The sequence below is a fragment of the Rhipicephalus microplus genome, chromosome X (genome assembly GCF_043290135.1).
Source record: "Rhipicephalus microplus isolate Deutch F79 chromosome X, USDA_Rmic, whole genome shotgun sequence".
Lineage (NCBI taxonomy): Eukaryota > Metazoa > Arthropoda > Arachnida > Ixodida > Ixodidae > Rhipicephalus > Rhipicephalus microplus.
In genome coordinates, this window is record NC_134710.1 from 83,533,339 (window position 1) to 83,553,896 (window position 20,558).

General features: G+C 47.7%; 2 protein-coding genes across 2 annotated transcripts; both read left to right on the top strand.

Moving 5' to 3' along the window:
* Positions 1-4,176: 4,176 nt before the first annotated feature.
* Positions 4,177-5,115, top strand: LOC119176173 (uncharacterized). Its single transcript, XM_037427331.2, has one exon. It carries the CDS (start codon positions 4,234-4,236, stop codon positions 4,894-4,896), a length of 663 nt encoding a protein of 220 aa, XP_037283228.1. The 5' UTR covers positions 4,177-4,233; the 3' UTR covers positions 4,897-5,115.
* A 3,239-nt stretch (positions 5,116-8,354) lies between these two features.
* On the top strand, positions 8,355-12,395 carry LOC119176174 (uncharacterized). The gene has a single exon (XM_037427332.2). It carries the CDS (start codon positions 8,611-8,613, stop codon positions 9,583-9,585), a length of 975 nt encoding a protein of 324 aa, XP_037283229.1. The 5' UTR covers positions 8,355-8,610; the 3' UTR covers positions 9,586-12,395.
* The last annotated feature ends 8,163 nt before the right edge of the window (positions 12,396-20,558 follow it).

Consider the following 20,558-nt stretch of genomic DNA (forward strand, 5'->3'; position numbering starts at 1 on the left):
GACACAGCCTGGCAATGCGAAACGAATGGCACAGTTGGACAGACACATCGAGAAACATGCGTTCAAAGTATTTTTGGCACAGTTGGAAGACAATGACTCACCCCGTATTCATAAACACTCCTTGACTTGAACTTCGCTTGAAACCGCCTTAAAAGCAGCGCGTTTGAAACGTGTGTGTGCGTTTGTGCTGCCTTGGTACCACCTAAAAACGGCGCGTTCGAAACACTTTTGTGCTGCATCGAAGTTGGTGAGAAGTGAAGTTCAAGTGAAGCACCGTTACTGAATACGAGGGTTAGACAGGCAGGTGTGTGGGGTGGATGCTTTGTGTCTCTTTCAGCATCTGTTGGCTCCGGGCAAGACTCCGGCCACCGAAGGCCTTAAAACTCAGAGACTTGTGAGAGATTATGAAGGTGCGAACATTGTCGCCGCAATAAGAGACCGTTACTTTAAGACGGGAGACAGCGTCCAACACCCCGATTACGATGGGGTCGTTAATATTCAACTATAGGCAGACTTAGCGAGGCAGAAATTTGGAGAGTCCTTTTCGAACTAAACTCCCGATTGGCGCCAGGACCACCCAAGGTTACCAACAAGGCTCTCCGAAGCTTAGACGACGAGACAATCTCCCGATTGGTGACTTAGGTCAACGAGTGCTGGACAGACGGCTCCTTTCCCGAAGCACGCAAAAGAGCTCGAGTTATTATGAGACTTAAACTGGAGCGAGAAAATTGCGCTCGATAATGGTCAATTTCGCTTACATCCTGTGTAGTAAAGTCATGGAGCACGCAGTTCTCATTAGAGTGACAAGCTTTCTCGAAGACCACGACGTATTTCCGCACACCATGCAAGGATTACACCGTGATCTCTGCGCACAGGATGCATTGCTTCAGCTAAAGCACCACATTGTTGACGACACTATCAGCTCCACCAAGCCTATTCTCGGCCTGTATATTGAAGAGGCCGTTGATACCATGAAACACGAAGCGATTATAAAAAACAAGTTGAGACATTGGGCCTATATAGGTCGAAAAATGTACAATTACATGCGTGATTTTCTTGCAAGCAGGCGCGCATGCGTCGTTATCGCCAACCATGCATGCAAGAATCACAATATTTTGAGATGGGCTCGAAGGGCACGCCACAAGACTCCGTAATTTCACCATTACTTTTTCATTTAGTGCTATTTAGGATACCCGAGAAATTATTGGACGTACTACGTCGGCAGATGATATCACAGTATATACGCGGGCGACCCCGAAGAGGTTGTGATGGTCACGTCAGAGAACGCTACTGGCGGGTGTAGACGAAGTTCAGAAGTACTTGCGAGGAACGGGCCTCGAGTGCTCAGCAACCAAGTCCGAACTTTTAATAATCCCACTAGTAGAGACCGCAAAAACCCATGCGATGAGGAAAGGCCATCTTTCAAAGTATGCGTTCTGTTGGCAGACGGCACTCCCATGCCACAGGTGAACAGAATTAGAATTCTGGGGTTATACATACAGGCAAACAGTCATGCATAATGGTGGGACGGTGTGCCGACTCCGTCGTTCGACGACGCGATCAGACTCTTGCGTCGTATCACGAATAGACGTAATGGTAGGCGCGAACACTGCGCGATACCTCTCGTGCAGACATACGCGATAAGCCGAATTCAAATTGAAAATGAAATTGGCATTTTATTCCGCAACAAAAACATGTTACGAGGAAGGCAGGTAAAAGCTGTGAGAACAGCTTGAGTAGCCCTGACCCCCTACAGGGTAGCACAGAAGACGTGCGGCTAAGGACAACCAAAATTAAAGTGTTTCTCAATGTGCATTAAAAATGAAACAAAATTGAAAGATTACAATGCAGACATAAAAAGCTATAGTGGCCAGATCACATCATACGTTGCCCCCTACCTCAAGTGCATGGGCTCAGAAAAAAGCAAAATCAACTATATGCTTTCAAGAGAGCGATCGACCGATCAACGCGAGCATCGAAATATTTCTATGACTTCACAACTCACTCGACGAGTTATTGAGGCCCATGGCATTGCGCAATACGAACGCTTAGCAAAATCAAAGATGAGTCCACACATTCTTGATTCACTTGGGCATCAGATATCACACTCAGCAAGAAGAAAAGGCGGAGGTTGCTGCCTCAGTTCGCGACCGCTTGATCGTTCTGCCGCTTGCTAAGAATATGCACCCGACGCACCACGTCGGACGACGTAGATGTTTGGTAAAGCACAAACGTGGCATACGTAGATGCCGCGAGATATGGAGAAGGAAGAAGAGCACACGCTACTGTGGTCGTTGAAATTCTGGGCAAATACCTTGCCATGGTGACGTCACGGTGACCAATGGACACACGGAGGTGGCCGAAGAAGCCGCGATAGCCTTAGCACTCACGATTGTGATAGACTCGCAGGCGGCAGTCTGAAGTTTCGCGCATGGCCGTGTCTCGCGGGAAGCGGCGCGCATCCTTCAAATGTGTGGCAATGGAAACTCGGCGTCGTCCTCACAATCGCAAATTTCGTCGGTTTTCCTCCTATAGACCCCGGCACACACCGACGTTCCGCCCGTGGGAAACGAGGCAGCCCAGGCCGCGGCTCGAGGTCTCACTCGCCGAGCCGCGGCACACTGCATCGTGCCTGCCACCTCTGACTCCAAAAACGAGGCTTTGCGTCTGCTGGATCGAGACACTTCGATAGGCACGCCGCAACAAGAATCAGAATGGTCATCGAGACTTTGAACACCCGCGCGCGTTCGTGGCCCATGCTACGAACAACTTTATCCCGTGTCGCTGAAGCACAGTATGGTAGTGTATGCCGAGGCACAGAGCAGGGTAGTGAGGGCGGTTACGTGGGCTAGTTGGTTGTGATCACTGGTATTAATTTCATTAGTTAAAAAAATAATAGACGCCGACAAAAGAGAGGACACATATGCAGGACCGTACTGTTCATGTTTCCTCTCTAATTGTGTCTGCGTGTGTAAAATTATTTGCGCTACCGAAATGAATGCCAACTGAGCACAGGCATAGGTTACTGAATTACTCGAGAGCACTGGTACGGTGCACAATACCAGTTCTCCCGAGTGATACGGTATTCGATGTCGACACCGGAGTTCTGGCGACGCGGGCTTTTTAACGTCACGTGGCTTTCTCGTTTCCCCAGTGTAAAGTGATGTGAGGGGGGTGGCTACATTTTGTATCAGCCGGACTATTCGTGCACTGAACCTGAAATCCGAGGTCCGTTTAGTGCACGGGTGGCGCCAGGATTATATTACCGGGCGGAGGGGGGCGCACACAATAAGTGAATTTCTTCAGTGGGGGGGGGGGGGGGGCTGTCGAAAATTTTGGGGGGCTTCCAGCCGCCACCCCCGTAACCACCCCTGGCACCGCCCCTGCTAAAAACGGACCTCGCGTGAACCGAATGCAGGAGTTGTTGGACCAAAAGTTGGACAGATAAAGCTTCGCGCGCTGGCAGGAGGTGTATTTGTGGCTTTTCAGCAGAAGTAAAATCAAGGCATGGGTAGTGTTTTAGAAGTCCTCTCTTCAGTGAGCACCTGTAGGGAACTTACGACCGACGGAAAAAAAAGAGAGATCATCCTGACAGCTTGAACTCAACCTTCTTTCTAAATGCAAAAAGTGGGGTGCAGTACGGAACAGGGAAAAAAGAAGAGAATGACAACACAGGGACTCTACGCCACTTTTTGCATTCAAAATGACTTGTTACCAACTAGTCCAAATGGCTGCTGTACTCAGCCGTTCTCTTCGTTTAGCCAGCTGCGTGGATAACGAAAGTTTTATCTTCGCAAAAAAACCACATGGCAGCTGGCTTAACTATTGCATTTCCGTTATCCACGTGTTCCTCGAGAATTGCGTGACCATGTAGTCGACACCCGCGAACAGCGAAAGCGTTGTCAGCGCGTACCTTCGATAAGTGAACTTTGAATATGCCGCCTGTGTAGTGCTTTTACTCGCCTTCAGAGAGCGCCACTACGTCTATACGAAATCGTTTAAAACAAGAAAAACAACCAAAATACTTCTATAGAAACCTACAAAACTAGGTTTCAATAATTTTTATTTATAAATAAAAGACTGTATTTGCAGTGCTACTAAATTTAGTATACTAAAGCTGAATAAAAATGTACCTAAAATATGTTTTTTCTTGATGACGGTAGATGCCGCTACCACCCCATACGTGTGCATTCGATCGTGAGTGCCGCTGCGTGTTGCTGCTTTACCGAAAAAATGCAAGTTGTGTTTACAGTTCTTACCTGCGTATTGTGTGTCGCTGCTTCGGGTGTGTCAGCGGCAGAAGATAGCAATAGGCTGAGTTGTCCAGCTAACCCGGCAGCTGAACCACTGTCACCTGGCCGTGACATGGCATCGGGGGAAAATTGGAAAGATGCCTGCTCCATCTACGAGTTCATCGCGGAAGATATTCGAGGGAGGAATGTCTCGCTCAGAAAATACGCGGGCCACGTTGTACTGATAGTGAACGTTGCCTCTCGATGCGGTTTCACCGACTCCAACTACAAGGAGCTGCAGGCACTGCACGACAAGTACGGTTCCAACGATCCACCTCTGAGCATTCTGGCATTTCCCTGCAACCAATTCGGAAGTCAGGAACCAGGGAGCAACTCGGAAATAGAACATTTCTGCAAGTCCACGTACAACGTAAAGTTTGACATGTTCGCCAAAGTGGACGTGAACGGCGACGGCGCTCACCCGCTATGGAAATTTCTGAAGTATCGGAAAGGGGGTACCTTGGGCGACGCTATTAAGTGGAACTTTACCAAATTTCTTGTCAACAGAGCAGGACAGCCTGTAGGCAGATACTCCCCAACGACAGCGCCCAGTGCTATCGAAGATGACATCAAGAAACTGCTTGCTGGGTCTTCGCATCTCTGAACTTTTGTAGAAGGGGACGCGATACTTCATAAAGCAGCAGCGCTGTTCTAGTGCGTCACTGTCAGTGTTTTTTCAAGTTAGCTGTAAAGTGCGAACACATTTCTGCTCATTTTTTAAAACCTCATTTGCTCTTTGCTGCTTAGACTCGTTCGTGCTGTGATGGTTGCGGCATGTTGTACACCTCTTGTTGGAAGGTCACATAGAAATTACTTCAAGTCATCACTGCGTCTTCTGTCTTCACTTGTGGGCATGGCAGTACGGTGCGCAAGTACTGCGCCTTTACTTGCACGTGCTTTTGTTATGTTACACATGACTAAACATGAGGGCGTTGTCATACATAAGAATTAATACAGTCAATGCGCGCACACACACACACACACACACACACACACACACACACACACACACACACACACACACACACACACACACACACACATATATATATATATATATATATATATATATATATATATATATATATATATATATATATAATATATATATATATATATATATATATAACAGAAGGAGCAAGGGGCTTCGGCGTGCGAAGTAGTTTTAATGACGTGTTGCTCGAGGTCCCAAATTCATCAGAATGAAATGTGAAGCAAGCTTGCTGAATATATATATATATGTGTGTGTGTGTGTGTGTGTGTGTGTGTGTGTGTGTGTGTGTGTGTGTGTGTGTGTGTGTATGCCCATATCAGGCAAAGTAAGATACGCTAGCGACAGATCCTAAGTGTAAAGTTATATATGAAAGTGCGTATGAACAGCTCAAGACCATCTCTGAAACGAGTGGTACAATGACGGTCCTGATTGTATACACGTGTGGGAGGAATGTGCATGAATGTGTGTATGTATCGGTTCCATACTTTTTGCGCGGCCGCATCGAAGCCCGCAAGATTTCAAGTGCCATATACTTGCGTGTTTGTGACTTAATCATTGTTTTCCGCATTGTCGGTCTTCATTTTTTGAGACGAGGGAATTCATTAGCCTTCGAATGACTTTCGTGGCACGCTTTTCAAATTGAGTGCAATATATGGCGGTAATAAACAACAGACCCCTCACAGTTGACACGCTATCCGAATTGTCATACACGCAAAACACACTTTCTTGTTGTTGTCAGCAATTCATCGACATTACGCATCAATAAAATTAAAAGAAAGAAGCTGGGGTCCTGTCGTAGTTCTCTGTGGCTGTCCCGCGTTCAGGAAGGGCTTGCTAAGTGTCGCTAGAGTCTCGAGGCGTTTTTCAAGTGGATGCACCAACTCATTTTTGTGCAGCCTTGCTTTGACATTGACAAAGCATGTGCAGGAACATAGAAACAAAATCCCACGGCAACCCATATAGTGTACGTTATTTCGTGCCCTTTCGTTTTCCAACAGCAGTAGCAGACGACACTGAAGTTGTTCGCAGACGGCTCGAGAGGGCGCCACCGGCTCAATGCCCGCTAAGAACGAGCGAGCCAAGCGCGCACGCTTGGCGCGGGATCCTGTCATACAGCGTTCGTATTAAGCGGAGTCGCCCGGCTGGCGTAATGTAACAACGCGCCAGTGGGACGCGGGTGAAAGTGTACCGGCTCGTGCTTTCGTGCGCATCCGTCCAAGAAGCGCTGCGTCTTTAGGGCGCGCCTTTCCCCGACCTTTGTGGACCGCAGAATCCCAGACCGAAGTTTCTGTTGCTTATTTATTATTCTTTTTTTTTTCGCCGTGAACACGGTATACTCTCCTGGAAACATCGCTATTCGACATCTTCAGCATCGAGAGGCGAACGCAACAATCCTGAAGTTTGAAGTGAATCAGGTTTATGCCTTGGAGAGCTGAAATATGAATATATTCATTCTCTTAGCTATGAGCGCGAAGTGAAGGTAGCAAATTCTGTGAGAAAACAAACAGGGCATCTCTACGCTGTATATATATATATATATATATATATATATATATATATATATATATATATATATATATATATATATATATATATATATATATATATATATATATATATATATATATATATATATATATATATATATATAAAGTCCTATAAGCGCTTAATGCCTTCAGCAGCATAGCACGGTGGCGTAGTGTGCAATTTTTTTCGGCGAAGGGGGTTCAACTACCTCTTATGTGTGTTCGTACGCCTGTATAATCACATGCGAAATTGAAAAAAAATGGGGGGAGGGGGTGTAAACCTCCCTCGCTAAACTAGTGGCACAGTAATTAACGGTGTTTAATCGTGAGGAGGAAGGGAAAGGAATACTACAACTTTCCTAAGAGAAATGAAGGAATTCAGTACCCAGGACCTGTCATAGACTGATATAAAGCATATTGTGAATGAGGAATAGTTATTCTAATTTTAATCTTGGCCATCATTTCCTCATGGTTCATTTTGCAATGACAAATGCACTATTTTGCGTGATCTCGAGAGAAGCGATCTCCGAATACAGGGAGAGGAAAAAAAAAATATGCGGCTGTATAGATAGCCTTGTGCAATGGTTTCCTAATGGCGATAAAATGCCCATTGAGTAGTTTATGCCATTTTATTGGGAAATAGGTACGTAGGTGTGGCTATGTTGCATGCACGACCACGCCGATTTGCGGCTGAGAGAGCGAGTGAATAAACATATGAGAAAGTTCTCGGAAAAAAAATACTATGAGTGCTGCGAGGCAGTGCACCCAGTTTGTCAAAAGCAATAAACAAAGAAATAAATAACTAAATAAATAAATCTGAAAATAAAAGTCACTGTTCTGTTGGGCCGCATTGGCGACTCAGCATTTATCATTAGCCCCAGTGAAGCTAGTGCCCCATCATGTGGCTTCTCGGCCGCATGTATTACGCCAGTTGCACCTGCGCCGGCACTTGTCACGACGGACAATCTTGGTGTCGTACCACATTATGAGGCGTGCTTCGCTCGGACGCCAGCGATGATCATAGAAACTGGCTGCGCTCGTGTCGTGGCTAATTCCGTCCGGGCCCAGATGTGTCCCAAACGGGAGATCCCAGTCCCAAGAACCCCCGGAGTGTTCATTCAGCGCGGGTGGAAGCGGAAGGGTGGAGAACGCCTGCCACCGGGCCGAGACCTTGGGCGCTTTTAGCCGCCCGGTCTTGGCCAGGGCCCAGCGGCGCTGTCTCCAAGCGGCCTCACGTGGCGTCCGATCGATGCGGGGGCTTCCCTTCCGCGGGCTAATTGACTTTTGAGCGGGGCAAGCCTGGCCTTCGGCGCCAGCACGTGCTCCGGAATGTTAGGGAAAGTTGGAAAAAGGCGAGCCACGAGCGGAGACCTCCTCGCCGGCGGGAGAGTCGGCTCCGCCCCGAGGAGCGTCACTCACGCGTCAGAGCAGCGCCCGGCGGCGGCCAATGAGAGCAGCGTAAAGTGACGACACCGCGGCGGCGCACGCCGGCGGCCGTGCGCGCTGCGAAAGAGTGCGGCGCCCTATAAATGTGGCGCGTGGCCGGCGCCCAGGGAACCGTTGCATACGGCTGGGTCGCGCAAGCAAGCCAGCCTTGAGTAATCTGTGCGGAGAGTGCGGACTTGTGCGCGCGGCAAATTCGAGGACCGAGCGCATCGTCGGGGTGCGCGCCCGGCGAGGGCAGTGTGTGGAGTGGTCACTGGCCAGCGCCCCCCGGGTCACGACGGCTTCTCCGCTGCGGAAAAGCTTTGACTTTGAGCACTGCGTGCAACTTTCGCCATGTTACGCGTCGTCCGGCATGGACTCGCCCCATCTGTATGAGTCGGCGAGCAGCGAGGATCTGAAGCATCCGTCTCGACAGCAGCCGTCGCTGGTGCTGAACGCTGCGCTGGGCGCGCGGTCACAACTGGGCGCCTTTGACTTGGGCTCGGACGGCTGCGTGCCGGACCTGGCCGAGCTGAACACACCCGAATTGTCGTTCGATCTGCAAGGCTTTATTGCGGACTCTTCCTCTTCGGCGCACTCGTCCAGCAGCCTCGAAGAGACTCTGTTCACGGATCTGCTGACAGAGCAGCAGAAGCGTTACGGTGGCCAGGCTTTTTCCATGCCCCACCAGGGTGGGTCCCTGAACGAGCACCGGTACGGCGCTGAGGCGGGGCTCGGCATCAAGCAAGAACCGCTGGATCAGGCCGAGTACTCGAGCTGCCGCGAGCAGCCCTACGGCCGCGGCCTGCTCGCTTTTCCGGGCCTGCATGGCGGGGCCCCCGCGGCCGCGCCTACGCTCAGGCCGGTGGCTGTCTTCTCTTCGGGACAGCCGCATGGCCTGGCCCCGCCCCAGGGACCCCTGGGCTTGCCACCACCGCCTCCGCCACCTCAAGGAGCTCAGCTGCACAGGCTCGGCGGAGGTCCTCCGACACACCACAACGGCGTGGCCGCCGCTGCTGGCCTGCGGCCCTTGGGCGCACCCCCTGCCAAGCCGCAGCCGCACCGCAGTTCTGCCGGCAAGAAGCTGCTCGACAAGGGCTCCGACGAGTACCGCCGCCGCCGCGAGCGCAACAACATCGCCGTGCGCAAGTCCCGCGAGAAGGCCAAGCAGCGCTCCCGGGACACCGAGCGCAAAGTGTCCGAGCTGAACCGCGAGAACGACTCGCTGCGCAAGAAGGTCGAGCTGCTCACCAAGGAGTTGGCCGTGCTCAAGTCGCTGCTCACCAACGTGGGCGTGCCACCGGAGAACGTCGACTCCGAGATCGCGCGCTCGCTTCAGGGCTACTAGGCGGCGCCCGCGGGCCGCCCCGTGTCTAGTCAGCTGTACAAAGGGGCCCCCGGGCCTGGACTCGCCGGCGCCGGCTCGCGGCGGACCCCCAGTGCGTACCCACCCCTCCCCTTCATTCAGACTGCCGCCCCCTCCGTCTTGCGTTGAGTACTGTTGCACCGTTTATTTTTTTAAGAAAAACAATATCAATATTAAAGTCCATTTTCCGTTCATCGAAGCGCTGGCCCTGGTGTGTGTGTCTCTCGCCCGCCGCTCGGAGCCCCGGCCTCAGGGCAGACGAGCGGCGGCGCTGTGCCCTAGACACGACGCCTGCTGGCGCGCGCCAGCTGCTTGTCGCGGTGGCAGGCTCTGCTCGCGCCTGCCACCGCGCCTCGATGATCGCTCCATTGGCTCGACACCAGCAAGGCGTCTGTATACACTGTACCTTTTGCTGTGATACTTGCTAGGACCGTAATTTGCTCATTTGGCCTATCGTAGAAATGGTTTGCTGCTTCCTGTTGAATGTGACACAGCTTTCCATGACAGAGCGCAGGTGCCTAACTTTGTCACAACCCGTTGGCAGAGTGCGAAAGAGCTGCTGCAGGTAAGTGCGCCGCTGCTGCGCAGGCGGTAGCTGTCCAATGTGAAGGCCGGCGCTTATCATGCGCCTCGCTGGGTCAGCGTGACGCAAGGCGCTCACTACTGACGGAATTTCCGTACGGCGCGCGCGTTGCCTAGGCGACAGCGTCCCGTGCGCTGCCAGGGGCAACAATGCAGCTGTGTCTTTTGGTCAGGCCTTACGCAATACGGAGGATACACTGTTTCAGCACTTGTCAATGTTGCGGCCGCAACTTTGGCGCGCTGCGTTCTTCGCCATTCCGCACCCTTTCCAGATCGATATACGCTCGTGCGGTTTCGCGACTGGCCGTGGGCCGGCGTCACGGGCGCGTCCCGCTGCTTGCCCACTCTTCTTCACTGGCTGAACGTAGCTCTTTTCAAACGATTACTCTGTCTGCTCGCGTTCCACGCATTAATACAAAGAAAAACTACGCATAGATCGGGGATAGACAGGTGGACATGCAGTGTCCAGCACTTGCGATTGCTTCAGGTTTAGTATTCTTGTGCGTGTTTTGTTGGATATTTAGTATTTTATTTTCTATGGTTTTTGCTGTGTTGAGTTTGACACAACTCGTCAGCGATTAGCACTGTTAATGGTGAAAAATATCACTTCGAGCTTTGTTACATCAAATGTTTGCACATTGCAGCCCCACTGTAAACACAGATCTATATTTATTGAGCACCTAGTGCTGCGAAAGGCAGCCTGGAAGTTCGTGGTGCAGTACCTTTGACCCTGCGTTACCGGATGGCTTCCGTTACATTGTAGATATCTTGCTATACTAGTGCAGTAGGACAGCGCATTTCATATGATAAAAAAAAAAAACAAATTTGTCAGTAACATGGGCAACCATGGCCAGTCGTATGCACAGTTACTTTTTAATTTTCGTTTTCTTTTTTATCGGTGTAGAAAGAGGGGGGGGGGGGTGATTATTTTTTCTCACGAAGCGGCGTCTTTGCTGTGCGCAGTACTGCCACTGAAATCGACGAATAATAGGAAATCAATCGAATCTAATGAGAATCGGTATTTCATATTACAATTCCTGTGTAAACGCAGATACAAATTTATTGAGCATTCGACGCTTCGAAAAGCAGCCTAAAAGATGGTGGTGCTTTGGTGGCTTTGCTCTGGTGCCTCTATGTCGTGACATCGTTTTGTTGTATTTCTATTGCAGGAGTTGTTCATATTCACCTCAAGAGCAGCGCTTCCTACTCAAAATCTAATGCTGCCAGACAATCAAAGGTAGTTTCTTTCTACGACGCATCCGTGATCTGCTATCAGGCAGTCATTGCGTATAGCATGTGAGAAGCTTTCTCATATTTGCTAGGTAATGAGGTGAAATTACGTGGTGGCGTGAGCTTTAACGAACTTTAACCAAGCAACGCAATATATATATATATATATATATATATATATATATATATATATATATATATATATATATATATATATATATATATAAACAGGTTCATAACATGAAATTGACAAAAACGTTCTACTTTCTCGTAGTCAACGTCCGTGCATTCATCCAATGCAACTACTCTGTCGCTCCGTTATTTTATGCCTTTCACTGAACAACACTCGATACCGGTTATTTCCCACACGTCGTAATACTAAACATGTGGTAGAATATCCTGCACACATCACAGATTCCCCAGCTTGCGAATGTTGACATTAGGCGGAGTATGTAGTCTACTACTTTCTTGTAATCTCGTCGCTCAGCAAGCGAACGCCTTGTGCTGCAGGAAGTGCTTCAAGTTTACCTATTTTCAATCCGGCTGGTGCGTATGCCCTGACGTTCACGATCTAAGTAACACTTCGCTCTGCATTAAGAACCTTGTCCTGACAAAACAAAAAAAAAAAAACAGTGACGCTTTGGTTTACTAGCGCTCCAGTTCTAGTCTCAAGCCTACTTTGCGTGCGTCGTCAAATGACGCTTTGCGAACGACATTTCGGTGATATTCCAGTCACAACGTCGCAGTTAGAGGAATCTTCGACGTGCACGAACTGTAAATAGTGTGCATAGAGCCTGAATTATTCATATTGTACATATTGTACATATATTTTGTGGTGTGATGTGTGCAGTTTGCTGATTTCTCGTTGTCGATTCTGTATGTATGCTTCGTTTCTTTTGTTACAAGTAATTGTTTCCACGCTCCCGGGGAGGAGTCGATCTCTTCGTTCTTAAATAAACGCTTCTTTCAATATCTCTCCATTTATGCTTCTTATACGTATACATTTATCGCCCGCTGATTTATGTATATGAATAAAGAGACCAGTTCATGGAAAATAGATATTTTGGCTGGCATCTAAATACCACCGGCAAGCTACTCTGTACAGGGGTCGATAATCATATTAAAATAATCCACAAGAAAGCTAATAATAATAATAACAATAAAGAATCTAAACATATATGGATTGTGCAAGTGAACTTGATAGACATATTTATAAATAGGATGTCAGATGAATGAAGGCGTTCCTATATGAAACAGTCAATCATTAAGACTTTCCGACTAGCCCAATTTCCTATAAGTAATTGAATAGTGGCTGAAATACCTCTCGCTTCGTCTTAAAGTGATGAAAGTAACGTCCGACTTTGATCCCTGAAAAGTATTGTACGCTGACGTTATCCATTTTTTTTTCGGTAATGATGTTCAATGGCTTTTATTTAGTTGCGCAATACAGCGTAGGAATTTATCTGCGCCCTCATAGAGATTGCGTGTCGGCGTTTCTGCGCTTGCGGTGTGATCCCGCCAGATTCAATGTCACTGAAGTATCCTTGACCATGAGAGCATATATACTTATACGGCCTTCTGGACACATTCACCTGCTCCCTTTAGATCGTCTGCTGCCGGGTTGTGGCGATGTATACATTTCTCAAAAGCGTAAGTTGAACAACGCGGAGCTCGAAACCATACCGGCGAATGCGGAGATCGGTATGCAGGCAACACTCTCAGTTGAGAGTTCGCCGGATCCCTTTTTAGAAAATGGTCTGTTGAACTGATCTTTTACTGTCGAACTGCATGCATTCCAAAGCGTCATGATGCCCGATGGCGTGGTGCGTTTATCGTAACAAGCAAGTCAGCAATTTCTTTAGTGGGAAGGTGAGGGGGGAGGCAAGACTTTTCTAAATATGAACACACTCTAAGAAACAAAAACTTCTTTGACAATTTTTTAAAGGTCTTTATTTGTCACCTATATCACTCTCTTTAAATATTTAAAGTGACACATGAACTCTCTTTGAAAATCATTACCCAATCTCTCTTTCTAGATATATATATATATATCGAGAGAGAGAGAGAGAGACATCTATAGTTCCTAGTGCCAGCCCCTAATTTTCCCGTCTTTGGCGCAAGTTGATCGAAAGAATCGCGCGTAGATTTGCGGCACGCAATGAAAACTGTGAAGTCACATTTTTCTGGTTTTCGTGCCCTCTAGCTGGGTCTATCTGTAATGTATTTCAATGAGGCCCACTGACACATCGGCAGGAGGCGGTTCATTGTCGAAAGACGAGAATGCGTGAAACACCATAGCTATGTTTCTTTATATACTTCTGCCCAGCCGTGGACGCGGCTCCTTTCGGCGACTTGCTATCATGCTAGATCCGGGGATGCACGAAAGAATCGCCTGCAAGACGTAAGTTGAACGGCGCGTCTCGAATACAGTTGTTCTCTCCGCGGCCAAGTGGCGTAGCTTGCTTTACGAGGGCTGGTCGTGTGACCGCCGAGGAAAACTCCCACGCGCGCCCCAAAAGAAGAACACAAAGAAAAAGGCGGAGCAAAGTCGTGATGGCCCGAAAGTCGTCCAAGGACTCAGTTGTAAGCTAAACCCGTTCCCTTCCCTGCGCCCGCGATCGTCGCAGCGCTCGTCCGTATCATGTTTCGGCAAGTGCTCGCAGCAAGATGGTCACAAAATATAGAGACAAGCCCGGCGCCGGGCTGAGAGCAGCTGGTCCTGCGAAGAAGCGCGCGCCATGGTGTGCAGGGATGCTGCGCTCATCGCCACGCTTTGGGCATCCCGGGGGCGGAAAAGGCGCCTGCTGACGGCGGTGCCGAAACGCTTGTAAATATTTGGTATAGCTAATGCTCCTGTTTCTCAACGGCAGTAGCGTTCATCTCGAGTCACAGGTGTTCTCACATGTCCAGGAACCGGCACGCTGATGCGGAGCATGTGCATACCAAAGGCTGGAAGCATCTGGTGAAAGTTATCGATGAGGGGTTGTTGTCGTTTAAAAGGTCATGTCATCTTCGGCATCATGTTAAGCGAGTAACCTTTGGTGGGTGGGTGGCGTCACGAACCATTTATTAACAGAATGAAACAGCACCCCTGGATACCTTTCGTTTACCATAGAAATGAATGAACTGTTTCTAAAGGCGTTCCTGATTTCCAGGTACCGACGTAACCACTCGGGCACGAATGTTAATATGTGTTCACACGAAAGCGACCTTTGCGATGGGTCCGGCATACGGGCGTTGTATTCATGGGGACCAACGGCAATACTCAATGCGCCAACCAATCGTGAAGCATTCCTGCTCGGAGATAACAGCTTGGACAATTCTGCTGCACAACAACGAGCTGACGCCTGGTTTCACTTTCTGTACATGATTGTTGTAAATTGAAATACGTACAGTTATTTAGGGCGATGTAACTCGTGAATGGAATCGTTACACTTAATCGCACTCTTAAAAAATACCGGATGGGTTTGTTTCCTGCAGCGTCTAGTGGTGAATACAAAAGCTTCATTTGGGGTGGGGGGATCAGCATTATACACATGCACAAAATATATGGTTGATTATGCAAAGCAAATGGATCTGTGCATATAATGCATTAGAAGTCACACCGTGAGCATCAATCGCAGACTGCTGCCTAAAGCGATCAAGGTTTTGCCCTATTGGCTGACAGATGTCGTGACTGTAAATTCTGAAACACAGGCGGCATTGCTGTAACAATTCCATGCGGCAATTCATTCAAGCATATCAGCGTTTGGCTGTATGGGGCTGCTTGCGATGATGGGACTGACGGCTAGCTATCGCTGCCAAAGTATGTAGGTCCAGAGAAAAATAGAAATGGCGACATTCTCCAATATGGCCGTATAGTTTCTTCTCGTCAGTTTTTTCTTTAATCTTTGGCGTTTGGCACCTGACAACCTTTTCACGATATTCATACCGAAGGACTACTTTAAGTAAAGAGCGCTCATTTGCGCGGCACGTGTCGCGTGTGTAATTCACGCGCGTTAAACACTGCATTAATTTTTGACCTTCTTAGATATTATCAATGCGCACAACAATGTGAGTGCAACATTCTTGCGGGAAATTCTTTGATATGAACGCCTGGTTGTGCTTAGGTGGCAACGTGCTGTTGCTGAAAAAAATACCGGAAGAAAAAGTCACCGAGTCCCTTTAGCTTTAGCTTGTTGTCTGCGTCGGCGTTGCCTTTCGTGGGCAAGATCGCTTTCATATTCGTTGTCATCCATGGCGGAAAGAGAAGTGTGGTCTAGAACGCGCTCGTCATCGTCATCGCGTACAGTCCTTGCATAGAGCTCTATACAATAATACTTGGAGCAGAATCTGCACGGCGCTGCAATCATATACCCCCATGGGGTTTATGGGAAGTACAGGCTGCGGATTGGATTGCGCTAGCTAGCGAACTATCTACGGATACTTTTCTACAGTTTCAGTTTCGCTCTTCCGCAGCGTTGGTAGTGAGATGTGGTGCAAAGCAGCGCCTTTATTGTTCACAGAGGCTGAAGACCACTCTATAACCTCCCCGTCCTTTCCTCCTTCCTTCCTCCTCCTCCTGAAGACCACTAAGTCTGATATTTGTTGCGACTTCGGAGCTTTACGAGTCGTATTTGACAGTTTAAGCGAAGCGTCGTCCGCTCACCGCTGCGCATTGATGTAGCGTCCGATGTAAGTGCAGGATATTACACCGAATGGATGTTTATTGTTGGTGCGTTTTGCCAAAAGTCGTTTAAACGACTGCACCACGACAGCGAAGCTCAGTAGACGCACCGTCACGCTCCTTTGACTCGACTTCACAACAAAACGAGAGATTCGTTGGTGGCAGACCACTTGTGCAGACGCACCTGGCATCGCAGCAGACGAAACGTTAAGTGTTTTTCATTTAATACTGTCCTGTTAACTCTAAAAGTAGATAATGTGTACTTTCGAGAGCAAAACATGAATGTTTGTTTTCTAATGTAAAAAAATAGTTCATTATATCTTGATGCCAAATCTGGAACGCAGTGACGAGAACTGTAAACCCTGGTGGTTCTATTTTTGTCAAGATATCACTTCTACCGCATAACCACAAAGTCCTTTTGCAATAAACTTTACCTACAAAAGAATGAAACAAGTTTAATTTAAATATAACTTCATATCGTTTTGTTTCACGCCAGGCGAACAAGCGTCGCGAATCTCAAGAACGTTATTCATTCAAAGCGAATCCGAAGCCTGTATACTTCCCATAATTCCCACGGGGGTACAAGTGCCGCTGAAGGAGCCCGCGTAGACACTAGTGCCAGATTCCCCTCTAGGTATTATTGTAAGAAACTCAATAGCACTTTGCATCGTCATCAGTGACATCATTATCATCACCGTGAGCACCGACAACGAACAACGGACAAGTCTACACCCTTGCTCCGCCCCCAACACAACCACCTTTCATGCATGTGTAGTGCGAGGAGTCGTGTGAACAAATTTTAAATTACTTGGAAAATCCGCAACCTCACACCAAGCGTCACACCATCTGAATAGCAAAACTAGTGGGTTGCTTAAAGCCCCACACCTTACAATGCACTCATGCATAATTAATCGGGAGCAGCAATATCAACAAACTGTGCATATGAGCAAGTGCACGCAATGTCTTACGTGCACTTATAGCGTCCGTATAATTAGCAAGGTTATGAATTTTGGTGTAAGGGGCGCTTCGCAACTGTCGCGCAGCAGACATCGTAGCAGAGTCTAAAACGGCGAAAAGTTCATCTCCCCGGGACGCGATTGAGGTCTCCGCACCAGCCCGTGCAACTATACAGTCAAAAGGTGTCTGGCACATCCACCGCCTTGGCCATGAGTGACTTTAGGTAAAGGCTCACGTTGTCAAGTCCTATACTCCCGAGAATGTGTACATGATAATCATGGTAGCTCAGTGATTGAGCAGTTGACACGTAATGCATAAGACGAAGGCTCGGCAATTATTAACGACCTGTTGTTTGCGGAAGATGCGGGGTACGGGTCCCATTGGCAACCTGTTGCTTGAATCACATTAACTTTCTCTTACGTTACTGTGTCCATATGACCGTTATTAGTAACAAATGATTTTATCTACGACTTCATTGGCTCCGTTATCTTTTCGGTTCTTATGATTAATTGCGAAATCAGGAGACATTGGTTTCCCCTTATCTTTCTTGTTGACCCGCCAAACGTTTTGGAGGGACAAGGCTGCGCAAAAAAAAAAAAAGAGAAAGAAAAAAAGAACAGCCATGGACGAAGAAAGTTAAGCCCACAGGACGGGGACAACTGCAAACGTCAGGTGGGATTTGGCTAATATTCATCCATCCATGGACTCTCCGACCTCATGCAAGGTGGAACTGAAAGTTCTTGATGTCAGTTTTTGACACCACATGTGCATGCATACCCTGCCGCTTTCGGTGTTCATCTAATTTATTCTCGGGCATTTTTGCCGGTCTGCTTCTCGTAGCCCCACCGGCTCGCCTTGCGTGCGTCTACTGCATGCGCTATTGGGTGCCGTTGCACCGAGGTCGAGCTTGCGTTGCGCCAAACAGCCAGCAATGCATGCAGACGCGATGTCACGCCACAAGTTCCGAGAATACACGCTGCGTGCTGCCAGCGTTGCGCACCGGTATAATACCCGGTCAGCCACGGGGGGAGCGCGAACACAGGCTTGTTAACTAAATAATCAAGGTTTTTTGTGTGTGTAAGCGCCAGTGCATCAGTTATCGCAGACTGCGTTCGCTCGCTTCCCATGGCTATAGGCTACCGAGCCACGGCTGCTATGTCGATGTGGGTGCTTGAGTGAATCGTTCCAGCGCTCCATAAAGGCATGTGACTACGCCTCCAACGCAGTATAGTGCTGACTAGAGCGCTCTTCATAAGCTCTCGCTCACCGTGTGAGCCTGTGGGCTATAAGTACTGCCTCCTCCCTCCCTTTTTTTTTTCTTTTCGTAAAGCCGTGCAACGTTTAAAAGCGCACACCTAAACACCTAAAGAATTTCAACAATGTCTAATATTGTGGAGTTTTCAAGACCTCCAGTAAAAAGCAATGCCCCCCCCCCCCGCCCACCCTAAAAAAACAAACAAAAGGGAAACCTATATATTTTTGCGTAGCACAGGACGCCAAAGGGGGCGAGAAATTAAATCCTCGTTGCAACCTGTGTGTGGCATGGTGAATTTATTATTTGTGGTACCAGCCCGTGGAGCCCCAAAAAGTTAAAATATTGGGGCTTCTCTGGGACCACTGAGACACATTCTAAAATACAGTGTGTGCAAACATGAACGCAAGACGCCACAAATAACGGTGGCGGTGCATGCACACACACACACACACACACACACACACACACACACACACACACACACACACACACACACACACACACACACACACACACACACACACACACACACACACACACACACACACACACACACACACACACACACACACACGCACGCACACACACGCACACACACACACGCACGCACACGCACACAAACACGCGCGCGCCTGTTCTGAAAATACTATGCTACATGGTAAAGTATAAGCCCTGCCGTGGTTGTCTAGTGGCTAAGGTGCTCGGCTGCTGACCCGCAGGTCGCGGGCTCGAATCCCATCTGCGGCGGCTGCATTTTCTATGGAGGTGAAAATGCTGTAGGCTCGTGTGGTAAGATTTGGGTGCACGTTAAAAAAACCCAAGTGGTCAAAGTTTTCAGAGCCCTCCACTACGGCATCTCTCATAATCATATGGTGGTTTTGGGACATTAAGCCCCACGTTTGTTAGTAGCGTTTACTAAATTCTAAGGGCCAGATTGATTCAGTGTCTCTAGATTTTTCTAAAGGGTTCAATGGAGTGCCACATGATGATTTAGTTACGAAACTGTACGCTATTGGTATTGACCGCAACAGTGTCTGCTGGATTACATTATTTGTCTACAAGGAACCAATATGTTATGGTTTATGACTGCGTTTTTGACACATTATATGTGTACTCAGGGGTGCCTCAAGGGTCAGCGCTTGCACAATTGTTATTTTTGGTGTACATAAATGGTCTTCAATTTTCAGTTCAATTACCTGGGAAATCCAAATTTTTGCGGACGATTGTGTTGTTTATGCCAGCATTAATCACCCTTCTGATAAAGCCAGACTTAAAGATGCATAGCACTTAATCTAAACCTGGTTTGAAAAATTGGGCTTGAAACTTAACGCACCAAAAAAGCCTCCATTACAATTACGAACGAACAAAATCAATTACCATTCCATTATACCATTCATAACGCGTGTGTTAAAAAGAATATACGCAAGTCAAATATCTGATGTGTCACGCTCAGACGAATTCAATTAGGAACCTCATATAGACAGCCTCTGCAGCAAGGCGCTAAAGAAGTTAGCATTTTTAAAACGCAAACTACTTCATGCTCCACTCTCTGTAAAACTAACAGCTTACAAAGCGCTTATCAGGCCTAAGTTAGAGTATGCAAACCTAGTTTGGGCTCCGTATCAAAAATATTTAATTAAAGAAATAGAGAGGGTGCAAAACCTGGTTCTGAGGTTCATCTACTCAAGCTATTCTCGTTTCGCGAGCATATCTGCCCTTCGCGAGAGGGCAAAGTTTAAGACACTTGGTCATCGTAGAATAGTTTTTCGTCTAAAATTCATTCATCAGCAATACCATGGTCACTCCGAAATACCACCTGAATGTTACATAACCTGCCCGCCCATGCGGTTTGATCGTATTCATCATAACAAGACAGCGAGGGAACCATTCAGTCACGTCAGCGTACATCAATATTCATTATTGCCTCATTCTCTTTCATTACAGAACAAGTTACAGAGAAAAGTAGTTGGTGCTGACACAACACAATCGTTCGCCTATCTCGTCAATAATCTCTCTCTTGATTTCAAAAAGCTGTTATATCTTATTTATGTTCCTCAACGGTGCTGCGAATTGTAGTATTTTTGTATTGCTATATATTTAATACATTCCTCATTCATGCTGCAAATTTTCGTAACTTGTGTGCCTGTTATTGATTTTTTTATTATTCCCACTGACAGTTATGTACCCACTCCTGCTTGGGACCGGATATGGGCTGCAGTGTTTGTAAATAATAATAATAATAATAATAATAATAATAATAATAAT

What these genes read in the sequence shown, in the direction of transcription:
- LOC119176173 (XM_037427331.2), top strand. Translation starts at nt 4,234, where the DNA reads ATGCAAGTTGTGTTTACAGTTCTTACCTGCGTATTGTGTGTCGCTGCT.
- LOC119176174 (XM_037427332.2), top strand. Translation starts at nt 8,611, where the DNA reads ATGGACTCGCCCCATCTGTATGAGTCGGCGAGCAGCGAGGATCTGAAG.